Genomic DNA, 27,753 nt, shown 5'->3' with positions numbered 1-27,753 from the left:
AGTACAGGCTGCGCTACATACCAACAATAACCTTGGATCTAGCAGTACAGGAAATCGTGTAGGATGCACCTACAAAGAATTCACTGCCTGCAAACCTTTGGAATTTGATGGAACCGAAGGACCGATCGGATTGAAACGGTGGACCGAGAAGGTCGAATCGGTGTTTGCCATAAGTAAGTGTACTGAAGAGGACAAAGTAAAGTACGCTACGCATACCTTCACAGGTTCTGCATTAACATGGTGGAATACCTATCTAGAGCAAGTGGGACAAGATGATGCGTACGCACTACCGTGGTCAGCATTCAAGCACTTGATGAACGAGAAGTACCGTCCCAGAACCGAGGTCAATAAGCTCAAGACAGAACTTAGAGGGTTACGAACCCAAGGATTTGATATTACCACGTACGAAAGACGATTCACATAATTGTGCCTATTGTGTCCGGGAGCATTCGAAGATGAGGAAGAGAAGATCGACGCGTTTGTGAAAGGATTACCGGAAAGAATCCAAGAAGATATAAGTTCACACGAGCCCGCCTCCATACAACAGGCATGTAGAATGGCTCACAAACTAGTGAACCAGATTGAAGAAAGATTTAAAGAACAGGCTGCTGAAGAGGCCAATGTGAAGCAAGTTAAAAGAAAGTGGGAGGAAAACGGTGATAAGAATCACCAATACAACAACAACAGCAATTACAACAATAATCGCAACAATTATCCCAACAATCGCAACATCAATCGCAACTACAACAAACGGCCCAACAACAACAACAACAACAACAACAACAACAACAACAACAACAACAACAACAACAACAACAACAACAACAACAACAACAACAACAACAACAACAACAACAACAACAACAGCAACAACAGCAACTACAACAATCATCCCAACAACAATAATAACCGCAACAACAACAACAATCAGAAGCAGCTATGCCAAAGGTGTGAAAAGTATCACTCGGGGTTCTGCACCAAATTTTGCAACAAGTGTAAAAGAAATGGTCATAGCGCGACGAAGTGTGAGGTCTACGGACCAGGAGTTAATAGAACGAAAGGAACAAATGGTGTCGGAACGAGTAATGGCGGAGCAAGTAGTGTCGGAGCAAGTTATGCCAATGTAGTTTGTTATAAATGTGGAAAACCGGGCCACATTATTAGAAATTGCCCGAACCAGGAGAACACGAATGGACAAGGCCGCGGAAGAGTTTTCAATATTAATGCGGCAGAGGCACAGGAAGACCCGGAGCTTGTTACGGGTACATTTCTTATTGACAATAAATCTGCTTACGTTTTATTTGATTCGGGTGTGGATAGAAGCTATATGAGTAGAGATTTTTGTGCTAAATTAAGTTGTCCATTGACGCCTTTGGATAGTAAATTTTTACTCGAATTAGCAAATGGTAAATTAATTTCAGCAGATAATATATGTCGGAATCGAGAAATTAAACTGGTTAGCGAAACATTTAAGATTGACTTGATACCAGTAGAGTTAGGGAGTTTTGATGTGATAATCGGTATGGACTGGTTGAAAGAAGTGAAAGCAGAGATCATTTGTTACAAAAATGCAATTCGCATTATACGAGAAAAAGAAAAACCCTTAATGGTGTACGGAGAAAAGGGCAACACGAAGCTACATCTTATTAGTAATTTGAAGGCACAAAAACTAATAAGAAAAGGTTGCTATGTTGCTCTAGCACACGTCGAGAAAGTACAAACTGAAGAAAAGAGCATCAATGATGTTCCCGTCGCAAAAGAATTTCCCGATGTATTTCCGAAAGAATTACCGGGATTACCCCCACATCGATCCGTTGAATTTCAAATAGATCTTGTACCAGGAGCTGCACCAATAGCTCGTGCTCCTTACAGACTCGCACCCAGCGAGATGAAAGAACTGCAAAGCCAATTACAAGAACTTTTAGAGCATGGTTTCATTCGACCAAGCACATCACCGTGGGGAGCTCCTGTTTTATTTGTCAAGAAGAAAGATGGTACATTCAGGTTGTGTATCGACTACCGAGAGTTGAACAAACTTACCATCAAGAACCGCTACCCACTACCGAGAATCGACGACTTATTTGATCAACTACAAGGCTCGTCTGTTTATTTAAAGATTGACTTACGTTCCGGGTATCATCAAATGCGGGTGAAAGAAGATGATATTCCAAAGACTGCTTTCAGAACACGTTACGGTCATTACGAGTTTATGGTCATGCCATTTGGTTTAACTAATGCACCAGCTGTGTTCATGGACCTTATGAACCGAGTGTGTGGACCATACCTTGACAAGTTTGTCATTGTTTTCATTGATGACATACTTATTTACTCAAAGAATGACCAAGAACACGGTGAACATTTGAGAAAGGTGTTAGAAGTATTGAGGAAGGAAGAATTGTACGCTAAATTTTCAAAGTGTGCATTTTGGTTGGAAGAAGTTCAATTCCTCGGTTACATAGTGAACAAAAAAGGTATTAAGGTGGATCCAGCAAAGATAGAAACTGTTGAAAAGTGGGAAACCCCGAAAACTCCGAAACACATACGCCAGTTTTTAGGACTAGCTGGTTACTACAGAAGGTTCATCCAAGACTTTTCCAGAATAGCAAAACCCTTGACTGCATTAACGCATAAAGGGAAGAAATTTGAATGGAATGATGAACAAGAGAAAGCGTTTCAGCTATTGAAGAAAAAGCTAACTACGGCACCTATATTGTCATTGCCTGAAGGGAATGATGATTTTGTGATTTATTGTGACGCATCAAAGCAAGGTCTCGGTTGTGTTTTAATGCAACGGACGAAGGTGATTGCTTATGCGTCTAGACAATTGAAGATTCACGAGCAAAATTATACGACGCATGATTTGGAATTAGGCGCGGTTGTTTTTGCATTAAAGACTTGGAGGCACTACTTATATGGGGTCAAAAGTATTATATATACCGACCACAAAAGTCTTCAACACATATTTAATCAGAAACAACTGAATATGAGGCAGCGTAGGTGGATTGAATTGTTGAATGATTACGACTTTGAGATTCGTTACCACCCGGGGAAGGCAAATGTGGTAGCCGATGCCTTGAGCAGGAAGGACAGAGAACCCATTCGAGTAAAATCTATGAATATAATGATTCATAATAACCTTACTACTCAAATAAAGGAGGCGCAACAAGGAGTTTTAAAAGAAGGAAATTTAAAGGATGAAATACCCAAAGGATCGGAGCAGCATCTTAATATTCGGAAAGACGGAACCCGGTATAGGGCTGAAAGGATTTGGGTACCAAAATTTGGAGATATGAGAGAAATGGTACTTAGAGAAGCTCATAAAACCAGATACTCAATACATCCTGGAACGGGGAAGATGTACAAGGATCTCAAGAAACATTTTTGGTGGCCGGGTATGAAAGCCGATGTTGCTAAATACATAGGAGAATGTTTGACGTGTTCTAAGGTCAAAGCTGAGCATCAGAAACCATCAGGTCTACTTCAACAACCCGAAATCCCAGAATGGAAATGGGAAAACATTACCATGGATTTCATCACTAAATTGCCAAGGACTGCAAGTGGTTTTGATACTATTTGGGTAATAGTTGATCGTCTCACCAAATCAGCACACTTCCTGCCAATAAGAGAAGATGACAAGATGGAGAAGTTAGCACGACTGTATTTGAAGGAAGTCGTCTCCAGACATGGAATACCAATCTCTATTATCTCTGATAGGGATGGCAGATTTATTTCAAGATTCTGGCAGACATTACAGCAAGCATTAGGAACTCGTCTAGACATGAGTACTGCCTATCATCCACAAACTGATGGGCAGAGCTAAAGGACGATACAAACGCTTGAAGACATGCTACGAGCATGTGTTATTGATTTCGGAAACAGTTGGGATCGACATCTACCGTTAGCAGAATTTTCCTACAACAACAACTACCATTCAAGCATTGAGATGGCGCCGTTTGAAGCACTTTATGGTAGAAAGTGCAGGTCTCCGATTTGTTGGAGTGAAGTGGGGGATAGACAGATTACGGGTCCGGAGATTATACAAGAAACTACCGAGAAGATCATCCAAATTCAACAACGGTTGAAAACCGCCCAAAGTCGACAAAAGAGCTACGCTGACATTAAAAGAAAAGATATAGAATTTGAAATTGGAGAGATGGTCATGCTTAAAGTTGCACCTTGGAAAGGCGTTGTTCGATTTGGTAAACGAGGGAAATTAAATCCAAGGTATATTGGACCATTCAAGATTATTGATCGTGTCGGACCAGTAGCTTACCGACTTGAGTTACCTCAACAACTCGTGGCTGTACATAACACTTTCCACGTCTCGAATTTGAAGAAATGTTTTGCTAAAGAAGATCTCACTATTCCGTTAGATGAAATCCAAATCAACGAAAAACTCCAATTCATCGAAGAACCCGTCGAAATAATGGATCGTGAGGTTAAAAGGCTTAAGCAAAACAAGATACCAATTGTTAAGGTTCGATGGAATGCTCGTAGAGGACCCGAGTTCACCTGGGAGCGTGAAGATCAGATGAAGAAGAAATACCCGCATCTATTTCCAGAAGATTCGTCAACACCTTCAACAGCTTAAAATTTCGGGACGAAATTTATTTAACGGGTAGGTACTGTAGTGACCCGAACTTTTCCATGTTTATATATATTAATTGAGATTGATATTTACATGATTAAATGTTTCCAACATGTTAAGCAATCAAACTTGTTAAGACTTGATTAATTGAAATATGTTTCATATAGACAATTGACCACCCAAGTTGACCGGCGATTCACGAACGTTAAAACTTGTAAAAATGACATGACGATATATACATATGGTTAACATGAGATTATGATAAGTAAGTATCTCCATAAGTATATTAACAATGAGTTATATACATATAAACAAGACTACTAACTTAAGGATTTCGAAACGAGACATATATGTAACGATTATCGTTGTAACGACATTTAAATGTATATATATCATATTAAGATATATTAATATATCATAATATCATGATAATATAATAATTTAACATCTCATTAGATATAATAAACAATGGGTTAACAACATTAATTGAGATCGTTAACTTAAAGGTTTCAAAACAACACTTACATGTAACGACTAACGATGACTTAACGACTCAGTTAAAATGTATATACATGTAGTGTATTTAGATGTATTAAAATACTTTTGGAAGACTTCAAGACATATATTAAAACACTCATACTTAACGAAAATGGTTACAGTTACTTTCCCATTCTTTTCTTTCATCAAGAATTCTAGTCGTATTCTTACCCGTATTATACACAGCTTCAAAACGTACTTACTATTGGTATATACCAATAGGAACTAGCATGGGATTCCACTCTTGATTATGTCATGTATGACTAATCAATTTTAACTTCTACCATGAGCTAGTCAACTAACTAGAACTCCTTTTAACCCCACTCACCACTCACCAATTACCACTCATCATTCACTCCAATTCTCTTTCTAATTCTATCTCAACACACACACACTATTATGAACGTATTTTTCCAGTAGTTAATCATCATCTTCATCAAAAATCACTTCAAGAATCAAGCTATAATCATCATAGGAAGAACACTTCAAGAACACTTCAAAAATCCCTTCAAGTTTACTAATTTACTTCCAAGCTTTCTAATCCATTCCAAGTAATCATCTAAGATCAAGAAACCTTTGTTATATACAGTAGGTTATCTTTCTTATTCAAGGTAATATTCATATTCAAACTTTGATTCAATTTCTATAACTATAAACTATCTTAATTCGAGTAAAAATCTTACTTGAACTTGTTTTTGTGTCATGATCCTACTTCAAGAACTTTCAAGCCATCCAAGATCCTTTAAAGCTAGATCATTTCTTGTCACTTCCAGTAGGTTTACCTACTAAACTTGAGGTAGTAATGATGTTCATAACATCATTCGATTCATATATATATAAAACTATCTTATTCGAAGGTTTAAACTCGTAATCACTAGAACATAGTTTAGTTAATTCTAAACTTGTTCGCAAACAAAAGTTAATCCTTCTAACTTGACTTTTAAAATTAACTAAACACATGTTCTATATCTATATGATATGCTAACTTAATGATTTAAAACCTGGAAACACGAAAAACACCGTAAAACCGGATTTACGCCATCGTAGTAACACCGCGGGCTGTTTTGGGTTAGTTAATTAAAAACTATGATAAACTTTGATTTAAAAGTTGTTATTCTGAGAAAATGATTTTTATTATGAACATGAAACTATATCCAAAAATTATGGTTAAACTCAAAGTGGAAGTATGTTTTCTAAAATGGTCATCTAGACGTCGTTCTTTCGACTGAAATGACTACCTTTAAAAAAATGACTTGTAACTTATTTTTCTGACTATAAACCTATACTTTTTCTGTTTAGATTCATAAAATAGAGTTCGATATGAAACCATAGCAATTTGATTCACTCAAAACGGATTTAAAATGAAGTTGTTATGGGTAAAACAAGATTGGATAATTTTTCTCATTTTAGCTACGTGAAAATTGGTAACAAATCTATTCCAACCATAGATTAATCAACTTGTATTGTATATTATGTAATCTTGAGATACCATAGACACGTATACAATGTTTCGACCTATCATGTCGACACATCTATATATATTTCGGAACAACCATAGACACTCTATATGTGAATGTTGGAGTTAGCTATACAGGGTTGAGGTTGATTCCAAAATATATATAGTTTGAGTTGTGATCAATACTGAGATACGTATACACTGGGTCATGGATTGATTCAAGATAATATTTATCGATTTATTTCTGTACATCTAACTGTGGACAACTAGTTGTAGGTTACTAACGAGGACAGCTGACTTAATAAACTTAAAATATCAAAATATATTAAAAGTGTTGTAAATATATTTTGAACATACTTTAATATATATGTATATATTGTTATAGGTTCGTGAATCAACAGTGGCCAAGTCTTACTTCTCGACGAAGTAAAAATCTGTGAAAGTGAGTTATAGTCCCACTTTTAAAATCTAATATTTTTGAGATGAGAATACATGCAGGTTTTATAAATGATTTACAAAATAGACACAAGTACGTGAAACTACATTCTATGGTTGAATTATCGAAATCGAATATGCCCCTTTTTATTAAGTCTGGTAATCTAAGAATTAGGGAACAGACACCCTAATTGACGCGAATCCTAAAGATAGATCTATTGGGCCTAACAAACCCCATCCAAAGTATCGGATGCTTTAGTACTTCGAAATTTATATCATATCCGAAGGGTGTCTCGGAATGATGGGGATATTCTTATATATGCATCTTGTTAATGTCAGTTACCAGGTGTTCACCATATGAATGATTTTTATCTCTATGTATGGGATGTGTATTGAAATATGAAATCTTGTGGTCTATTGTTACGATTTGATATATATAGGTTAAACCTATAACTCACCAACATTTTTGTTGACGTTTAAAGCATGTTTATTCTCAGGTGAATATTAAGAGCTTCCGCTGTTGCATACTAAAATAAGGACAAGATTTGGAGTCCATGTTTGTATGATATTGTGTAAAAACTGCATTCAAGAAACTGATTTCGATGTAACATATTTGTATTGTAAACCATTATGTAATGGTCGTGTGTAAACAGGATATTTTAGATTATCATTATTTGATAATCTACATAAAGCTTTTTAAACCTTTATTTATGAAATAAAGGTTATGGTTTGTTTTAAAAATGAATGCAGTCTTTGAAAAACGTCTCATATAGAGGTCAAAACCTCGCAACGAAATCAATTAATATGGAACGTTTTTAATCAATAAGAACGGGACATTTCACTCTAGACAAGATTTCATCAATCATGTCTCCGAATAGGTCTCTTAAAATATTGGGTTGTCTATCCATTTTGTGTTTTTATACTGTAAAATAGACAAGAGTTAGATTAATAAAAGATACTTATTAATACAAGCAATTTTTACATATATCGTAAAGCATAAGCACACTATATTACATATATTACACCGCACAAATACAACTATCTTATTCCGACTCACTCGTTTCTTCTTTTTTGAACTTGGTTCTTTTTGCTAAGTTTTTAGGGATATATGATGTTCCCCTAATACGAGCCGTCGTTTTCCACATTGGTCTAGAAAAACCTGGTGGTTTAGAGGTTCCCGGGTTATTGTTACAACTTAAGAAATACGGGTGTTGACGATACATATAAAGTTCATTGGGGTTAGAATCAGATTTCTCTATTTTTATGCCCTTTCCCTTATTGCTCTCTTTTGCCTTTTTAAATTCAGTTGGGATAATTTCTATAACATCATCGGAATCCTCGTCGGGATCCGATTCATCGGAGAATTGGTAATCCTCCCAATATTTTGCTTCCTTGGCGGAAACACCGTTGACCATAATTAACTTTGGTCGGTTGGTTGAGGATTTTCTTCTACTTAACCGTTTTATTATTTCCCCCACTGGTTCTTCTTCCGGTACCGATTCTTCTTCCGGTTCTGACTCTTCTTCCGGTTCCTCTTCGGGAACTTGTGAATCAGTCCACGAATCATTCCAATTTACATTTGACTCTTCATTATTATTAGGTGAGTCAATGGGACTAGTTCTAGAGGTAGACATCTATCACATAATATCAAACACGTTAAGAGATTAATATATCACATAATATTCACATGTTAAAAATATATAATTTCCAACAAAATTTGTTAAGCAATCTCTTTTTTTTTCGTTTTTTTTTCAAGTAAACACGGTCGAAGTCCAGACTCACTAATGCATCCTAAAAAACTCGATAAGATACACTAATGCAAAATTCTGGTTCTCTAAGACCAACGCTCGGATACCAACTGAAATGTCCCGTTCTTATTGATTAAAAACGTTCCATATTAATTGATTTCGTTGCGAGGTTTTGACCTCTATATGAGACGTTTTTCAAAGACTGCATTCATTTTAAAACAAACCATAACCTTTATTTCATAAATAAAGGTTTAAAAAGCTTTACGTAGATTATCAAAAAATGATAATCTAAAATATCCTGTTTACACACGACCATTACATAATGGTTTACAATACAAATATGTTACATCGAAATCAGTTTCTTGAATGCAGTTTTTACACAATATCATACAAACATGGACTCTAAATCTTGTCCTTATTTTAGTATGCAACAGCGGAAGCTCTTAGTATTCACATGAGAATAAACATGCTTTAAACGTCAACAAAAATGTTGGTGAGTTAAAGGTTTAACCTATATATATCAAATCGTAACAATAGACCACAAGATTTCATATTTCAATACACATCCCATACATAGAGATAAAAATCATTCATATGGTGAACACCTGGTAATCGACATTAACAAGATGCATATATAAGAATATCCCCATCAATCCGGGACACCCTTCGGATATGATATAAATTTCGAAGTACTAAAGCATCCGGTACTTTGGATGAGGTTTGTTAGGCCCAACAGATCTATCTTTAGGATTCGCGTCAATTAGGGTATCTGTTCCCTAATTCTTAGATTACCAGACTTAATAAAAAGGGGCATATTCGATTTCGATAATTCAACCATAGAATGTAGTTTCACGTACTTGTGTCTATTTTGTAAATCATTTATAAAACCTGCATGTATTCTCATCCCAAAAATATTAGATTTTAAAAGTGGGACTATAACTCACTTTCACAGATTTTTTACTTCGTCGAGAAGTAAGACTTGGCCACTGGTCGATTCACGAACCTATAACAAATATGTACATATATATCAAAGTATGTTCAAAATATATTTACAACACTTTTAATACATTTTGATGTTTTAAGTTCATTAAGTCAGCTGTCCTCGTTAGTAACCTACAACTAGTTGTCCAAAGTTAGATGTACAGAAAAAATCGATAAATATTATCTTGAATCAATCCACGACCCAGTGTATACGTATCTCAGTATTGATCACAACTCAAACTATATATATATTTTGGAATCAACCTCAACCCTGTATAGCTAACTCCAACATTCACATATAGAGTGTCTATGGGTGTTCCGCAATATATATATAGATGGGTCGACATGATAGGTCAAAACATTGTATACGTGTCTATGGTATCTCAAGATTACATAATATACAATATAAGTTGATTAGGTTATTGTTGGAATAGATTTATTACTAACTTTCTCGTAGGTAAAATGAGTAGTTTTTATCAATCTTGTTTTACTCGCCATTTCTTCGTTTCTAATTCGTTTTGAGTGATTCCAGTGGTCACGGTTTCTTATTGAACTTAAATTTATGAATCTAAATAGAAAAATTATAAGTTTATAGTCGGAAATACAAGTTACAAGTCGTTTTTGAAAGAGATAGTCATTTCTGTCGAAAGAACGACATCTTGATGACCATTTTGAAAAAGATACTTTCACTTTGAGTTTAACCATGATTTTTGGATATAGTTATCATAAGAAAAATCATTTTTCCAGAAGTATAGCTTTTAAATCAAATTTCTTCTTAGCTTTTAATTATCCCAACCAAAACAGCCCCCGGTTTTACTACGACGGCGTATATCCAGTTTTATGGTGTTTATTGTGTTTCCGGGTTTTAAATCATTAATTTAGCATATCATATAGATATAGAACATGTGTTTAGTTGATTTTAAAAGTCTAGTTAGAAGGATTAACTTTATTTGCGAACAAGTTTAGAATTAACTAAACTATGTTCTAGTGATTACAAGTTTATAACGTTGAATAAGACAGCTTTTTATGTATGAATCGAATGATGTTATGAATATCATTACTATCTCAAGTTCCTTGGATAAACCTACTGGAAATGAGAAAAATGGATCTAGCTTCAAAGGATCCTTGGATGGCTTGAAAGTTCTTGAAGCAGAATCATGACACGAAAACAATTTCAAGTAAGATTTCCACTCGAAATATGATTGTTATAGTTATAGAAATTGAATTGAAGTTTGAATATGATTATTACCTTGTATTAGAAATATAACCTACTGTAAGTAACAAAGCTTTCTTGATCTTGGATGATTACTTGGAATGGATTTAGAAAACTTGGAAGTAAACTTGCAATCTTGGAAGTATTCTTGATTTTATGAAACTAGAACTTTTGGAATTTATGAAGAACACTTAGAACTTGAAGATAGAACTTGAGAGAGATCAATTAGATGAAGAAAATTGAAGAATGAAAGTGTTTGTAGGTATTTTTGGTCATTGGTGTATGGATTAGATATAAAGGATATGTAATTTTGTTTTCATGTAAATAAGTCATGAATGATTACTCATATTTTTGTAATTTTATGAGATATTTCATGCTAGTTGCCAAATGATGGTTCCCACATGTGTTAGGTAACTCACATGGGCTGCTAAGAGCTGATCATTGGAGTGTATATACCAATAGTACATACATCTAAAAGCTGTGTATTGTACGAGTACGAATACGGGTGCATACGAGTAGAATTGTTGATGAAACTGAACGAGGATGTAATTGTAAGCATTTTTGTTAAGTAGAAGTATTTTGATAAGTGTCTTGAAGTCTTTCAAAAGCGTATGAATACATATTAAAACACTACATGTATATACATTTTAACTGAGTCGTTAAGTCATCGTTAGTCGTTACATGTAAGTGTTGTTTTGAAACCTTTAGGTTAACGATCTTGTTAAATGTTGTTAACCCAATGTTTATAATATCAAAAGAGATTTTAAATTATTATATTATCATGATAATATGATGTATGAATATCTCTTAATATGATATATATACATTAAATGTCGTTACAACGATAATCGTTACATATATGTCTCGTTTCAAAATCATTAAGTTAGTAGTCTTGCTTTTACATATGTAGTTCATTGTTAATATACTTAATGATATGTTTAATTATCATAATATCATGTTAACTATATATATATATATATATCCATATATATGTCATCATATAGTTTTTACAAGTTTTAACGTTCGTGAATCACCGGTCAACTTGGGTGGTCAATTGTCTATATGAAACCTATTTCAATTAATCAAGTCTTAACAAGTTTGATTGCTTAACATGTTGGAAATACTTAATCATGTAAATAACAATTTCATTTAATATATATATATATATATATATATATATATATATATATATATATATATATATATATATATATATATATAAACATGGAAAAGTTCGGGTCACTACACCATTCGGGGTGAAGTGCCGAAGTGTTAAGGCACCACCCGGGGTGAAGTATCGACGTGTTAAGATGCCACCCGTGGGGTTAGTGTACGAAGTGTTAAGTGCACTAATGGTTGTTATGAACTCTGACGGTTGTTAAACACCGTTCCCCCGTTCGTTTGGTTAACCATGGTTGTGTGTGTGGATTGTAGCATATTATATTGTTTAAACTATATGCTATTGTTATGCTAGCTCGTATGGTGGAAGGTTTAGTGTTATACTTGTGATGGTATGAATACTTATAATGCTAGCATATGCGGTAAATGCTTAAGTGATTGCAAGTAAGCAGGTTGTATATGTAAACGTATAATTGTTGCACTCACTAAGCATTAGCTTACCCCTCTCGTTGTTTATCTTTTTAGATGCAGGTGTGGATAAGGGCAAGGGGGTTATTGGGCACTAGGTGTCCTTGTTGATGTTATGATGAAGCTTTTGGAAGTTGACCTACGTTTTGGGTAGTTTAGTCCCAAACCATGCTCAAGGGGTCGTTTGGATTATAAACGATCATTTGTAGTTGGTCAAACTTATATCATATTCGTTAATGGCCTTTGTGCCTTTTTGTAAACATTAAACTCGTAGTATGTTTTTAATGAAGCGTGTGAAATGGTTTACATATTTAATTGGAGCGTAAATGTGTATCATTTTAAAAAAAAAAAAATTTATCGTACGGAGTACGGGTTGGGTTGTTTCATTACGGATGCGTGGAAAGAACCGATTAAAGACAATAGACGTAAAGATTGTGTTTTTAGAAACAAACTCAAAAGGGTTAAGGAAAATTTAAAAGTCTGGAGTAACAAAAAATTTGGCCATCTAGGCGGTGAGATAGAAGTCCTAAAGTGTACTGCGAATAACCTGGAATTAAAAGCCGAAAGTGGGCTGTTGGATGAAGGCGAAAAAAATTTATGAGCTGAATCACGAAAGTTATGGTTGGAAAAGGAAGCAATCAAGGTGAGTATGCTTCAACAAAAATCACGAGAGAGATGGATATTAGATGGTGACGAAAACTCGAAGTATTTTCACGCGATAATCAATAGAAAGAATAATAAAAGTAATATTAGAGGTCTAAATATAAAAGGTATCTGGAACGTCAATCCGGGCGATATCAAATCAGAAACTGTGGAGCATTTCAAGCGTGTTTTTGAGAAATCTAATGTGGATAGACCAAGCCTCGATGATCTCAGGTATCCTATACTTTCGGTTGAAGAAGCAGAAGCCCTTGAATTACCTTTTAGTGAGAAAGAAATCCATGATGCTATCTTAGAATGCGGTAGCACTAAGGCGCCGGGCCCAGACGGTTTCAACATGCGTTTTTTCAAAAAAAATTGGGAACCAATCAAAGTCGAACTCGTAGAAGCTGTTGAGTGGTTTTGGAAAATGGCTGAATTCTCGAAGGGGTGTAATGCATCCTTTGTATCGTTAATTCCAAAAAAGAGCTGTCCGATGGGTCTTGGCGACTTTCGTCCGATTAGCCTCACCGGTAGTTACTACAAAATCATTGCCAAAATGCTTTCGAATAGACTTAGAAAAGTTGTTCCTTATCTTGTGGGGCCTGAACAAAGCGCCTTCCTTAGAGGCAGGTTCATTTTATATGGCGCATTGATCATAAACGAATCTCTTGATTATTTGAAAGCTAAGAAGCAAAAAAGTTTCGTTTTTAAAGTCGACTTTGAGAAAGCTTTCGATTGTATCGATTGGGACTTTTTGATGGAGGTCATGAAAAGCATGGGGTTCCGAAATAAATGGAGGGATTGGATTTTAACATGTATGAAATTAGCGTCTATTTCAGTCCTTGTCAACGGCTCCCCTACAAACGAGTTTTCTTTAGGGAGGGGTTTTCGTCAAGGCGACCCATTGTCCCCGTTCCTATTTATCCTCGCGCCCGAGGTATTGAACATAATGACGAAATCTGCAACAGAAAGCGATTGTTTCAAGGGAGTCGAGATCGGGAAAGACAAAGTGTCAATCTCTCATCTACAATACGCCGATGACACTATCTTTATCGGGGAGTGGAGTAAGCGAAATGTGTATAACCTTCAAAAATTACTCAAATGTTTTGAATTAGCCTCGGGTTTGAAAGTCAACTTCCAAAAAAGCTTTCTATACGGTGTTGGTGTCGGAATAGATGAGTTGAATCATGTTGCTAAACGTATTGGTTGTCAAGTCGGGAAATTCCCCTTCACTTACCTCGGGATTCCCATTGGAGCAAAGATGAATAAAAGAAAAGAATGCGATGTTGTGATCAATAAAATAAAAACAAAATTGTCGGATTGGAGAATGCGATCGTTGTCTTATGGTGGAAGGGTAACTCTTATTAAATCGGTTCTTAATAGTCTCCCATTGTATCTCTTCTCGTTTTTTCGTGCTCCCCAAAGTGTGATTCAAATACTTGAGAGTGTGAGGCATGATTTTTTTTGGGGCGGGTCAGACTCGGGTTCTAAAATGGCATGGGTAAAATGGGATTGTGTTATCTCTCCTTTTGAACATGGGGGGTTAAATTTGGGTTCCTTAAAAAGTAAAAATCTTGCGTTATTGGGGAAATGGTGGTGGAGGTTTAAATCCGAAGCCAATTCCCTTTGGGTCAAATTAATACGTAGTATTCACGGCCCGGACGGGGGTTTGGGTTTGGAGGGTAACACCCTTCGATCCCAAACTTCCGGTATTTGGCACAACATTGTTGCTGCAGGAAATTTCTTGGAGTCCATGGACATTCTTTTTAGAGCTTCCTTCAATAAGATTGTTAATGACGGGTCTTCTATGCTGTTCTGGGATGATGTCTGGATTGATGGTGTCAAGTTGAGCCAAAGATTTTCGAGACTTTACAAGCTTGAAAGAATCAAAGACGTTCGAGTTATAGATCATATTGATGTGGGTGTATCTAATTCAACAGCAAACTTCGATTGGATCAGGGTACCTACAGGCCGAACGAGATCAGAATTGGAAGCACTTGAAAAGGTTATCGCAGGGTATAATTTCGATAAAAATAAAAGTGATTGCTGGTCTTGGTCACTTTCCACTAGCGGTGTATTCTCGGTCAAACAGCTTGCTGCGGTAATCGTCGAGCAGTCCCTGGTCAGTCACCTTCCTTCGGGTGAGACTTTACGCAATAATTTAATTCCTAAAAAATTCGAGGTCTTCGCTTGGAGGGTTGGTAAAAAACGTGTACCGGTGAGAATCGAGCTTGATAAAAGGGGAATTGATTTAAACAGTGTTCGTTGTCCAATATGTGACAATGGTTTAGAAACGGTTGACCATGCGTTTATATTATGTGATCATTCATTGGATGTGTGGAGTAGAGTATGTAGATGGTGGGGATTCGGTAATTTTTCAAACTTAAGCTCCAACGAAATTCTTAAAGGCAATGCTCCGGTTTCCATGTCACCACTCGGGAAAAAAAACTGGCAAGCGGTCGAATGGGTTTGTGTGTACTTCATTTGGAAAAACCGGAACAACAAAGTTTTCCGCGGTATATCGTTGACCGCTCCGGTGGCTCTAAATGAAATCCAAAACAAATCGTTCGAATGAATCTCAAAAAGGATTAAAGGGAAGAATATTGATTGGCAATCGTGGCTCTTCAACCCAAGCGTGTTCCTCAACTTATCTTAATCGTGTACCTTTTGTTTAGCTTAGATGTTTGCTAGCTCGCAAACTTGTTAACATATTGTGATGTAGCTTTTGCAGTGTGTAGTTGGCATCTTATGCCCAACAGTATTGTACCAAACTTTGATGAGTTTAATACAATCTTGCTTTTCAAAAAAAAATATATTAATAAATACTTAATTCTTATCTATTTTTTTTTGTCTTTTCACAGCATTCCTTTATTTTCTCAAAGTGAAATGGCTCCCACAAACCATTCACTTGCTCAAACACTTTGGCATAAACAAAGACCTCCCTTTATGAATCGTGCATTTTTTTATTTTAATTATTGTTAACAGTCTGTTAGAGGTGCCTTTAACGTCTTCATCAGGAAATCAGTAGCACAATTATGTGTTGGTCGTCTTTCAATGAAAACATCTAAGTAAAGACAATAATGCAATGATGTTAGATCATTTCATTTTTTAAAATTATATATTAATTTAATTTAATGTATTATTGATAAGAGAGGTAATATGTCCAAATCTATTTTTTATAGATCCACGAGTTATCTTCTTAGACCATTTCTTACGGTGCATGTGATGTCACGGACAGTTTCTGCATTTTTTACCTAAAAAGTGCAAACTGACTGAGTCAGCAGGGTCAGTTTCTGACATTTTTCAACAGTGGGTGTCAGTTTTTTGTATCAGTTTTCAGTAGGGTCCATCAATTTTTTATTTTTGACATTTTCTTTATATTTCTAACACATTATTTAATTAAACTAATAATATAAAATTCATTAAATAAAAAAAATACAAACTACAAATGAAAAAAAATACTTAAAATAAAATAACAAAAATACAAATGAATTAAAAATAGTTAAAAAAGATTACATAAATAAAACCTATTTCGTAGTTCGAAAAGGATGCCATAAAAATTGAGAAAAAAAGTTGATTTTGTGTGTATAGAATGGGTGGGAAATGAGGTATAAAAATTTTATAAAAATTGGAAGAAAAAGTTTATTTTGTGTGTATAAAATGGGTGGAAAATGAGTTATATATATATATATTATATATTAAAAAAACAACTGTGTAACGGCATTATAGCCGTTGAACAACATATGAAAACGTGGCCCAATCACATCCTTACACGTGTAACTAACGATTTTTCTGGTTTCCGTCAATTTACTAACGCCCAAAGTTAACGGAAACTGATGCCCGGTTAACGGCCGTCAATTTCCGTTAGATTCGCCACCTCATCTGACGGGCCGGATCCGACGACCACAAGGATCGGTCTTAAAATACTCTCAAATAAATTGTAACATCAAAACTTGTGTCATTATCAATTAAGGTTATTTTAGTTCATTTAGGCTTAAAAGTTCAAATTTTAATTATTTCAACAATGCATCTTTGTAAAGTGTTGACGTGGCGTTAAATTAAATGAAAATTAATTTCTGCAATCATCTATTGGGAGTGAGCGTGTGAAATTATTGTGGTACATGATTGACTTCTCAGGTGTTATTTAGTGCAAGTTGGAGATTAACTTTCCGCTGAATTATTCGGCCCGTGTTGTGCGAATACGTGGTTTTTTGTAGTTTACAATTGTTTGTTGGTGCTTGTGTAATGTATTCTTCAATGTAGCTAGGGTCCGGATAAACGGTTGTTCAAATAGATAGTTAAGTTGGATGTAGCCCATGAGACGTGTTATGGTTTAAATCAATTTTGTAACTCAATTAGATCAATTAGATCGTTGAATCTATTTTGATTTAATTTGTAACTCAATTAGATCCTTGAATCTATTTTGATTTAAAATGATGTTTTTCACCAAAAAAATGTTGTCTAGTGGTGCAACTGTTTTTTTATTTATCAACAAATACTCAGTATACATATACCAGTTATAGTATCAATTTATACTTTTATATGCAAAAGTAGACTCTTTTAATAGTGTCTAAACCGACCCTTTTAAGGGTACCACTTGGATGCATGCGCCCTTTTTGCTGGAAGACACTGGAAAAGCTCTTTCGCCATAAAAATATCTTTTCAAAACATCAAAAACTAACAATTTTCATGGATAATACAATGCTTTATACAACAAGAAATTAGAAACGTATTGGGAAATTAAGAAACCAACTCTACAGACACCATGAAATTTAAAGCTCTGTCATTATGTAAATGGTTTTGTCGGCATTGTTCGGAAAATGAGCAAAAGATTGTGATATTAACCAAATAACACAAGACTAAATATGGTCATTTTGGTTGTGAACCCAATGGGCTTGTTACGGTTTCAGAGTGCAAAGAAGTTGTGAAACAAAGCTTGTAACAGTAAATACGGGCTTGAGATTTAGGTAGCCATTTATTTCTACTATACCTCGTGTAGGGTATATCCGTGAAGTGAGGGTAGGGTGAATGTTGGAATGAAGTTTTAAAGTTGGCCTCGAGACATTAACTTAATTGTACCATTTTGTAAAATGCATTATCATTCCATTCTTTGAAATATATTTCAGAGTACAATGTAGACATATGGCATTACATCATTCTAATGCTTTCTACTATTATATTATTATTATTATGTGAGCCTGTGAGGTCTACCAGGCACTCTACTTACTTTTGACTAAGTACACACCTAAGTCAAAAATTAAGTCTAGAAACTGGATTGAAAAAGATGCAAGCTTAAACAATTGATTAATAGGAGAACGAAGAAAAGCAAATTAAAGGCTAATAAATAAATGTGTGAGTTCTTACCTCTTACTACCTCGTATAAAATTGAGTGATCTAGAATTTTAATAAATTCATCATTTGTATGCACTAAATTTGCATTATACACATATATAATACATATTTATAACGTAATTATCGAAATTAATGGTGGGTTTTTATTGCTCACGTTATTCAGGGAGTACACATATTTTCATTCAAATGTAATCGGAATTATTTCATAGCTGGTTTCAATATTTTTCTTAACCACCTTAAGATATGCAACTAATGAACTTTGAATTTGATTAGAAAAAAATACTAATCTCATCCCGTATAGATGAGTAGGGGTGTTCAAAATATCCGAATCCGAAATCCGAATCCGAATTATCCGAAATCCGAATCCGAAAATATCCGAAAAATCGGATATCCGAAAATTCGGATATCCGAAAATCGGATATCCGATTTTTCGGATTCAGATATCGGATGGAGTTTTTAAAATTTTCGGATATTCGGATATCCGAATATCCGAAAATTTCTAAAAAATCCGAAAAAATCCGAAAAATATCCGAAATATCCGGAAAATATCCGAAAAATATCCGAAATATCCGAAAATTATCCGAATATAAACAGAGGAAAAGTGATACAAGCCCTAAACATAATTACTCTATATATCTAAAAGATGAATAGTAAACTTTTTAAACTTCACAAATTTACCACAAACTTTTCATTCTTTTACAAATCACCCACAACATCTATGATACTAAACTTTATATTTTTCTAAACTTACCACAAACTTTTCACATTTTATAATTTAACCATAAAACTTCTCATTCACTTAAATCCACCACACACTTTCTACTATCTAATAACTATTATTATTATTATTATTATTATTATTATTATTATTATTATTATTATTATTATTATTATTATTATTATTATTACTATTATTATAATCATTATTAAATCAATCACATAATTTTTCACTTTATTACTCTTTAACTTTTTCCTTTATTACAAATTAATCACGTAACTTATTTTTCTATAACTGTTCTAACGCTAATATATAATAGTAAACTTTTTAAACTTCACAAATTTACCACAAACTTGTCATTCTTTTACAAATCACGCACAACATCTATGATACTAAACTTTATATTTTTCTAAACTTACCACAAACTTTTCACATTTTATAATTTAACCATAAAACTTCTCATTCACTTAAATCCACCACACACTTTCTACTATCTAATAACTATTCATTATTATTATTATTATTATTATTATTATTATTATTATTATTATTATTATTATTATTATTATTATTATTATTATTACCATTATTATTACTATTATTATAATCATTATTAAATCAATCACATAATTTTTCACTTTATTACTCTTTAACTTCTTTCTTTATTACAAATTAATCACGTAACTTATTTTTCTATAACTGTTCTAACGCTAATATATATATATATATATATATATATATATATATATATATATATATATATATATATATATATATATATATATATAGTTTTTCTTATTTTATTGAATAGTTTGTACCAGTGGCGGAAGCATAATTTTTTTTCACCGGGGGTATTTTTTTTTTTTTAACGTAGTATTTTTTGGAAAAAAAATGGAGGTTTTTGGGCAATATATGGAGCTTTTTCGACAAAATTTGAAGGTTTTTGGGCAAAATTTGGATGTTTTTAGACAACATTTGAACGTGTTTGCGGCAAAATATGTTTTTTAGACAACATTTGAACGTGTTTGGGCAAAATTTATTTTTTAATTCGAAAAAAAAAATTAACACCCACCATAAACTTTAACGGGCCTTGCCTTCCTACTCGCCGCGAGTTAATTTTCGCCACTACCACCATTAACCTTGAAATAATTTTACGAACAAAACGAGACTAACTACGTTCGAACCAGACACTTTTTCAAAAACGCTAATTACACCGACATCTAAAACAGGTCCTACCAAATGGGCCGTTTACCACTCTGTACATACACAACGCTACGTTAAATACGAATATGCAGGCTGATAACCGCCGCCGCATAGCGTGGGCCGATTGGGACTAGTTGTTTCCTAATAAGAATTTACATTTGACATTCTACAATCTATATTCACGTTATTGGTACTTTATATAGAGGAAAATTGAAAGAAAAAAAAAAGGCTAGTTTCTAGCCGTTGCAATTCAATTTTTTTTTTAAAATTTAATTTTATTACATTAAATAATAAAAATAAGTTAAAAGAATAAAATAAAACAGGAAAATACAAAAATAAATGCCACATCAACATTCCACACCCACAACACCAACTTTCAACACCACCATTACTTCACCCTCTCCCACAATACATCTTAATCATCAAAAAAACTCACAACATCACACTGCAACATAGAACACCACCATTACAAATGGTCTTATATAGTTAAATCCAGCACTAGCATGTTTTGTCATTTTCTTGACCTTGGTTCCTGTTTTACAATTCCCTTGTTTAATGGAAAATTGATTCATCAAAAAAAGAAAAGAAGCAAACAAAAACAGACAACTCACTCCTCTCTTTTTTCTTAGTCCACTCCTCAAACAATGTGCACTCTACCAAAACTCCACCACCACCACCACCACCACCATATGCTGTCCCTGTTTCTCATCCTCGCCGTCACACTCCCCACCACCATCTCCACCACCACAGTAACACCACAACTCCCCTCCGACGCCGTAGCCCTACTCAAGTTCAAACAACAAGCTGACATTACAAATAAACTACTCTACAATCTCAACGAACGGTTCGACTATTGTCAATGGCAAGGGGTCAAGTGTGTTCAAGGTCGTGTGGTTCGTTTCGTCCTACAAAGCTGCAGCCTAACTGGCACCTTCGCCGACAACACATTATCCCGGCTAGACCAACTACGAGTCCTAAGCCTCAGAAACAACTCACTCACCGGACCATTACCTAACCTTTCTTCTCTCACTAACCTCAAAACCCTATTCCTTGACCACAACACTTTTTCTGGAACCTTTCCGTTGACTTTACTCTCACTTCACCATCTACACTCACTTGACCTCGCTCGTAACAACCTATCCGGTCCACTTCCGGTTCAGCTTTACTCACTAGACCGGCTTGTCTACCTTAAGCTAGAATGGAACCGGTTCACCGGTCCTCTACCGGCTCTAAACCAAACCGCTCTCGAAGTTTTCAACGTTTCCGGTAATAACCTGACCGGAACGATTCCGGCGACGTCTACTTTCTCTAGATTTGGCGTTTCGTCGTTTTTATTAAACCCTGGCTTATGCGGTAAGATTATTAACAAAATATGCGATTCGAACTCGCCGTTTTTTGATACGCCGTCCGGCGGCGTAACGGCTCCGGCGCCGGTAGTTCAAAACGCTGAATCTCAAGGTTTAATCGTTTCTCCACCGTCTAGGCACAGGCATAAACGACTAGGTATAATCCTAGGGTTTATAATCGGATTCCTAATCATTTTAGCCCTTGTTTTATCGCTTTTTGCTATTTTAAATAAAAGGCGGTATCAATATCAGTCGAAATCAGTTGCGTTTAGTTCTGATGATGAAATTGGAAACGAAAACGTTAACGATAACGCCGTTGTTGCACATTCAACTAATAATACTGTAAATACAGTACGAATCGTTAACAAGGAACTTGAAATTGAAGAGAAGAAAATGCAATTACCTCAACAACACCGAGAGAAGACCGGTAACCTAATATTCTGTGAAGGAGAGTCGGCGATGTACGGACTGGAACAGCTGATGTCAGCATCGGCGGAGTTGTTAGGGAGAGGAACGATTGGAACGACCTACAAAGCGGTTATGGATAACCAGCTGATTGTGACAGTGAAGAGGTTAGACGCCGGGAAAACGGCGATAACGTCCGGTGAAGCATTCGAGAAGCATTTGGAAGCGGTTGGAGGTCTACGTCATCCTAATTTGGTTCCGGTTAGGGCTTATTTTCAGGCAAAACAAGAGAGGCTTGTTATCTATGATTATCAACCGAATGGCAGCTTGTTTAACCTAATCCATGGTAAGTTAAATATGCTGTTATTAATCCTTTTGATTTTTAGATTATGTAGTACATTAAACACATCTCTATACTTGATGAATGGAACATAATTAGGAAATCATACAAATAATCATGTTGCTTTTATAATTGATAATCATTAAAATACGTGTAGACGATTTTGTATTGTTTTGACTATTACTGAGTTCACTCAACGAGTTTGACTCAGTTAAGTGGCAGCCTGTAAACTTTATTAGGATAATATTAGAGCTATCGCTGTATGGGGACCGTGCTTACCTGTTACCTATTTGGATTTGACTATACACTGGAATAAAGTGTGTTGACCAGACTAGTAAGCATGAAGTCATCATCATGATGCAATTGTGCCAAACAATCTACTAATCCAAATTCTTAAGGTGGCAAAATATTTTGTTCCACCTAGGCCTAGTACAGTAGTACATGGTACAAGTTGGTCATCTTAAACAAACCTAGACCACCCTAGTTTAGATGAAATTAGGGCTGCAACCGAGCTCGACAAGTCTCAAGCTCGGGTCGACAGATTTGGGCAACGAGCCTTTAATAGGAGATTATCAGTTTTTATGGTTTCAACATTATTAGGGTTATTATAGTTGTTGCTTGACCTTAAATGTCAAAATGCATTATTTTTGGATTATTCTATAACTTGAAGTAATTACTCATTATGTGAACAGGATCAAGATCAACAAGGGCAAAACCTCTGCATTGGACATCATGTTTGAAGATCGCCGAAGATATAGCATTAGGGCTTGCTTACATCCACCAAGCGTCAAGACTGATTCACAACAATCTAAAATCCTCCAACGTCCTACTTGGCACCGACTTCGAGGCCTGTCTCACAGACTACTGCCTCTTGGCCCTTGCGGACCACACTTCTATTGATGAATCCATTTCCACCGGTTACAAAGCCCCCGAGTTAAGAAAATCCTTCCATCGAGCCACAACCAAATCCGATGTCTATGCGTTTGGAGTCCTCTTGTTAGAGCTTCTATCGGGTAGGCCTCCATCGCAGCATCCACATCTTGTCCCTGAGGATATGGCGGAATGGGTGAGAGCGATGAGAGAAAATGATGACATGCCAAATGATAATAGGCTCGGGATGCTTGTTGAAGTGGCAGGCGTTTGTAGTTTGACATCACCGGAACAGAGGCCCGTAATGAGACAAGTTTTAAAGATGTTACAGGAGATTAAGGAGACTGCTAGCTTGGAAAATGATAACACGTATAACGGATATTCGTAGCTACTAAACACGAGAATATGGTAGAAGCATATGGTTACATTATTGTCGGTTGTGGTAATAGTTTTGGAGATGCAACCACAGAGAAATGGCAAGAAAGAAATTTGCAGTGACGAACTTCACATTTATGTACAATCTGACGATACTGGTTTCTTGTGAGAATTCATTCGTGTGATTTATCGCCAGTATTGTAAAGATTAGGTATTGAAATATGAAGCTAAATCCTACAAATATCTCTTATATATAGATATGATGATATGATATATGGATATGGATATGGATATACTTTGGTTATGGGGATACCTGTTATTGTTTAAATTTGTGTCTTTACATTAGTTGAAGATACTTATAGCTGTTCTTAGGAGATAAAGAGGCTACTATAATCATGTTTGCAACAATGAACTACATATACATTCTCCATGTCCCATATCTTTAGAATTTAACAAAATAATACAAAATTTGCTAAAAAATGAAAATGTAGCCTAATAATTAGAGAGAATGTTATACTAACAAAATCAACAAAACAGTTAATCAGCTAGTCTTTGGTTCCCTTTTGATCCAAATTCTTATACAGTGTCCCCCAATTTTAGTTTAAAATATGTATGCTTAAGTCAATTACCTTTGCATCTCTACACTACAATGTCTTCAACATGATTGAAGCTCTCACAATTGATAAAACCATCTTCCCTTGTTTTTAAGGATACTTTTAGTTTTATTTTAGAATTTAAATTGGTGGGCTGGAAATGAGAAACAAGAGGATGAAGGGTAACCTTGAAGGCTTCAATGTTGTAATTACATTTGAAGTTATGAACCCAGCAAGTGAAGGTAGAAGAGTCCAATAATGAGATGATGATCATGTGGTTTGACTTTGACCAAGCCTAAGAGACAAATCTTGACCCTTTAATGTCTCATCACTGTTTCTGATCTGATCACTGGTTCTGATCATATGCGAAAGCTTCCATGGTTTTTGCCACCTCCACTTGAACTGTATCAGCCATTCGTCATGGCCCCGTCTCCACCTCGAAATTTTCCTCTTCTGTTCACCGAGTGGCAACTTTTTCATCGGCAGATGCGCAATTGGTATCATCTGTACAAACCAACAATTAGTAAAACTCATTAAAGAAATATTAATTTAAATTTTTGAAAAATGCAAGGTTCACCTTTTCCGTTTGTTTATAAACTACTTGGAGTGGTCTATTGCAGATACCAGCTTTAGAGTCAAGTTCCCTTGATTCTGGGAACGGTAATGGAGATTCAATACCCATATCTGCAAATATATCTAACGCAGTTGGAGCTGGAGCCTTTCCCTGTTATAACCATCCAATAATATAAAACCTTAATCGGAATTCGAACTGTTAACACAAAAAGAAATAAAAAAATTAGCTTACTTTTGCAGAAGAACTTGATTTAGATGTACTAGTTTGCCCTTCAGTTTCTTTCGATTTCCTTGAAGGTGTTTTATCTCTTGAATTTTGTAAAGCTCTTTCTTCAATATCTTTCCATTTCTTTGTAAGCCTACTTACTTTTGCAGTTTGGGTAGAAGTTGTTTGTATTGAACTTGAACTAACATCTGTATCCCTATATTTATCACTTTGTTGCGACTTGAGCTCATTTAACTGTGCTTTTGTCTCCTTCGTTTCGTATTCCTTTTCCAACACCCAACGTCTGCCAACCAAATATATAAAACTAAGTCAGTAACTAGTATACCTGGCAAAGCAAACCTAAAGTCCTAAAAATGGTCAGAAGGGTTTGTCTAAAAACCCATTGGGTCTTAGACAAACATAAAGAAATGGGTCAACTGGGTCAAAATCCGTCAAGTCCAACAAATAGAGACGGGTCCAAAGGGTCTTGTATATGGGTCCAACGGGTTGAGCTATAAAGTTTTCAGTTTTTAGTTTCGCGTTTCTGTTTTTAGCACTTTTGCATTTCAGCCTTCCGTTTCCCATTTCAGTTTTGAGTTTCGCATTTAAATTTACACAAAACTTCGAGAATCTAACAATTAAAACACAAATCTGTAAATTGAAACGCGAAACTGAAAACTGAAACGCGTTGCGCAAAACTAAAATAAAACCATGAAGCTGAAAATTGAAACGCGTATCACGGAACTTTGAGAAACGGGTCTCAACCAGCCCGACCCAACCCATTTAGACCCGTCCAAAATTTTTGACCCGTTTTGAACCAAAACCCGTTCAGGTATCGACCTAACCCGGCCCGTATTCCAGGTATAATAACTAGTAACTCAGGCTCAATATGAAATTTGTATGTTGAATACGAAATACTGAATTTTAAAAATTGTTGTGTCATATGTTACCTCGACTCAATAGCAATATTAAATAAGTGCTGAAGTAAATCCTTTGCATCTCCTAACGAGTGTAACATTTTCCATCGTCCAGCAGAGTTATGATCTCCCCTCCCAGCTTCTGAAATTTTTGAAGATAACGCAGCAAGGGCAGTAGACGACAATTTTAGCCTGCTTTCGAGTGAAACGATCCTTGCCGCTCTTGTATTTGGTGATAAGCTAGGCCCTCTGACAGATAAATAACAACAAAAATCATAACAAACACTGTTATTTAGTACTTTGAATTTCAAAAAAGAGGTAAAAAAGAAGAATTAAGTCATTCTTATACCTCTGAGGTGTTGATGAACGGGAAGAAGCTTTTTCCTGATGTTTCAGAAAGCTTAAATCCTCTTTAAGTTTCGCGTGGCTGGATATACAAGAGAGAAATCGATATGAAGGATAGTAAGTGATTGAGCTGAACTAAACAGTACGAGTGTAAATGAACCGAGCTACTCGTGAGCTACTAGAACTCGATTCGTTAGAAACTCGATTCCATCCCAGCTTAAGTGAGCTCGGGCTTGAATATATTTTGAAGATCGTTTAGTAAACGAGCTTGATCAATCCTTAATTAGCTATGTTACTTAATTACGGATTGAGTGCAATAAGATTACAATAGAGGATGGGATGTTTGATGATTATTTTGGGCCCCGATGATCGTCTTTCACTTTAACTATCAAGTGATCAACCACCCTGACCCGGTCTTGATTGTTAATTAGCATAATTCACCTTTGCGCGATGTAAAAATCCCTTGGGCAAGATCACAAGTGGAAATTATAAAGGCTTAGGCAAAATGGCAGAGAATCAACAACCCATAAATGAGAGGCCATGCTCCCTATTTATAGTATTCGAGGTATCCGCAGTCTACAAGTCACTTAACTATCCGCGGAAACTCAGCGGATTAAACCGCAGTCATTTGCTAGTGCGAAAAGATAACTGCTGATCTTATTTTCAGCGAACACTTCATAACTTTGCCTTATAGTCCGCGCAGTTCTGCCCTGGGCCTTTAGCAAATAAAATATACATATACAATGCTATGTATATGATCAAGTCCCCCCAGTTTATTATGATACATATCGCAAAGCAAATGTATCATTATAAACTCTAAAAATGCGCAGTTTTTGCAACCATCATCCGCACTTAGTCATTTTCGCATTTACTTAGTTACAGGGCCGGTCCTGTCATTTTTTATGCCCGGTGCGTAGATATAAAAATATGCCCCTTTAATTTTTGTAAGCAAATAGTACTATTATTATAAATATAAGTATAAATAAATGGTCATAACCTTGTGTTAAATTTTATGTTTTATTTAACTGAATATATGTTATAGAAGAATATAGACACTAAAAAAATATAACCTCACTTCAAGTCAACTTGCAAGGTTTATTAATACATGCTACATATGTTCTATTGAGAAATATTCATTTAAATCCTTAATTTTGTTTGAAAAGCGAGAGCTAAAACTCAGCCTTTGGATTAAAATAATCAATGGCTAGAATTTAAATCAAATGTGATTTGGCGGATCCATCGCATGTGATTGTCATGACAATCACATGTGATTGTAAAATCCAATCATATGTGATTGTACGATTCTCAAACAAAATTAAGAATT

The 27,753-nt window shown here is 35.3% G+C and overlaps 3 protein-coding genes across 3 annotated transcripts in view; 2 read left to right on the top strand and 1 right to left on the bottom strand.

Moving 5' to 3' along the window:
• Positions 1 to 15,762, top strand: part of LOC139868805 (uncharacterized) — a 39,904-nt gene extending 24,142 nt beyond the window's left edge. Inside the window, exon 3 of the mRNA XM_071857147.1 lies at positions 13,177 to 15,762. Coding sequence (XP_071713248.1) covers positions 13,177 to 15,762 — 2,586 coding nt within the window. The remainder of the gene's footprint in view (positions 1 to 13,176) is intronic.
• A 5,137-nt stretch (positions 15,763 to 20,899) lies between these two features.
• Positions 20,900 to 24,104, top strand: LOC139865688 (probable inactive receptor kinase At5g67200). Its single transcript, XM_071853768.1, has 2 exons — positions 20,900 to 22,557; positions 23,244 to 24,104. Exons 1-2 carry the CDS (start codon positions 21,105 to 21,107, stop codon positions 23,807 to 23,809), a joined length of 2,019 nt encoding a protein of 672 aa, XP_071709869.1. The 5' UTR covers positions 20,900 to 21,104; the 3' UTR covers positions 23,810 to 24,104.
• Positions 24,105 to 24,296: 192 nt separating this feature from the next.
• On the bottom strand, positions 24,297 to 26,211 carry LOC139866810 (kinesin-like protein KIN-4A). Its single transcript, XM_071855099.1, has 4 exons — positions 26,118 to 26,211; positions 25,195 to 25,471; positions 24,967 to 25,113; positions 24,297 to 24,893 (listed from the first exon to the last, which is right to left on the bottom strand). Exons 1-4 carry the CDS (start codon positions 26,183 to 26,185, stop codon positions 24,660 to 24,662), a joined length of 726 nt encoding a protein of 241 aa, XP_071711200.1. The 5' UTR covers positions 26,186 to 26,211; the 3' UTR covers positions 24,297 to 24,659.
• Positions 26,212 to 27,753: the final 1,542 nt, after the last annotated feature.

This window comes from Rutidosis leptorrhynchoides, chromosome 9, assembly GCF_046630445.1.
Source record: "Rutidosis leptorrhynchoides isolate AG116_Rl617_1_P2 chromosome 9, CSIRO_AGI_Rlap_v1, whole genome shotgun sequence".
In the NCBI taxonomy this organism is placed as follows: Eukaryota; Viridiplantae; Streptophyta; class Magnoliopsida; order Asterales; family Asteraceae; genus Rutidosis; species Rutidosis leptorrhynchoides.
Note: the sequence above shows the minus strand (reverse complement) of the source record. Positions and strands in the feature narration are given on the sequence as shown.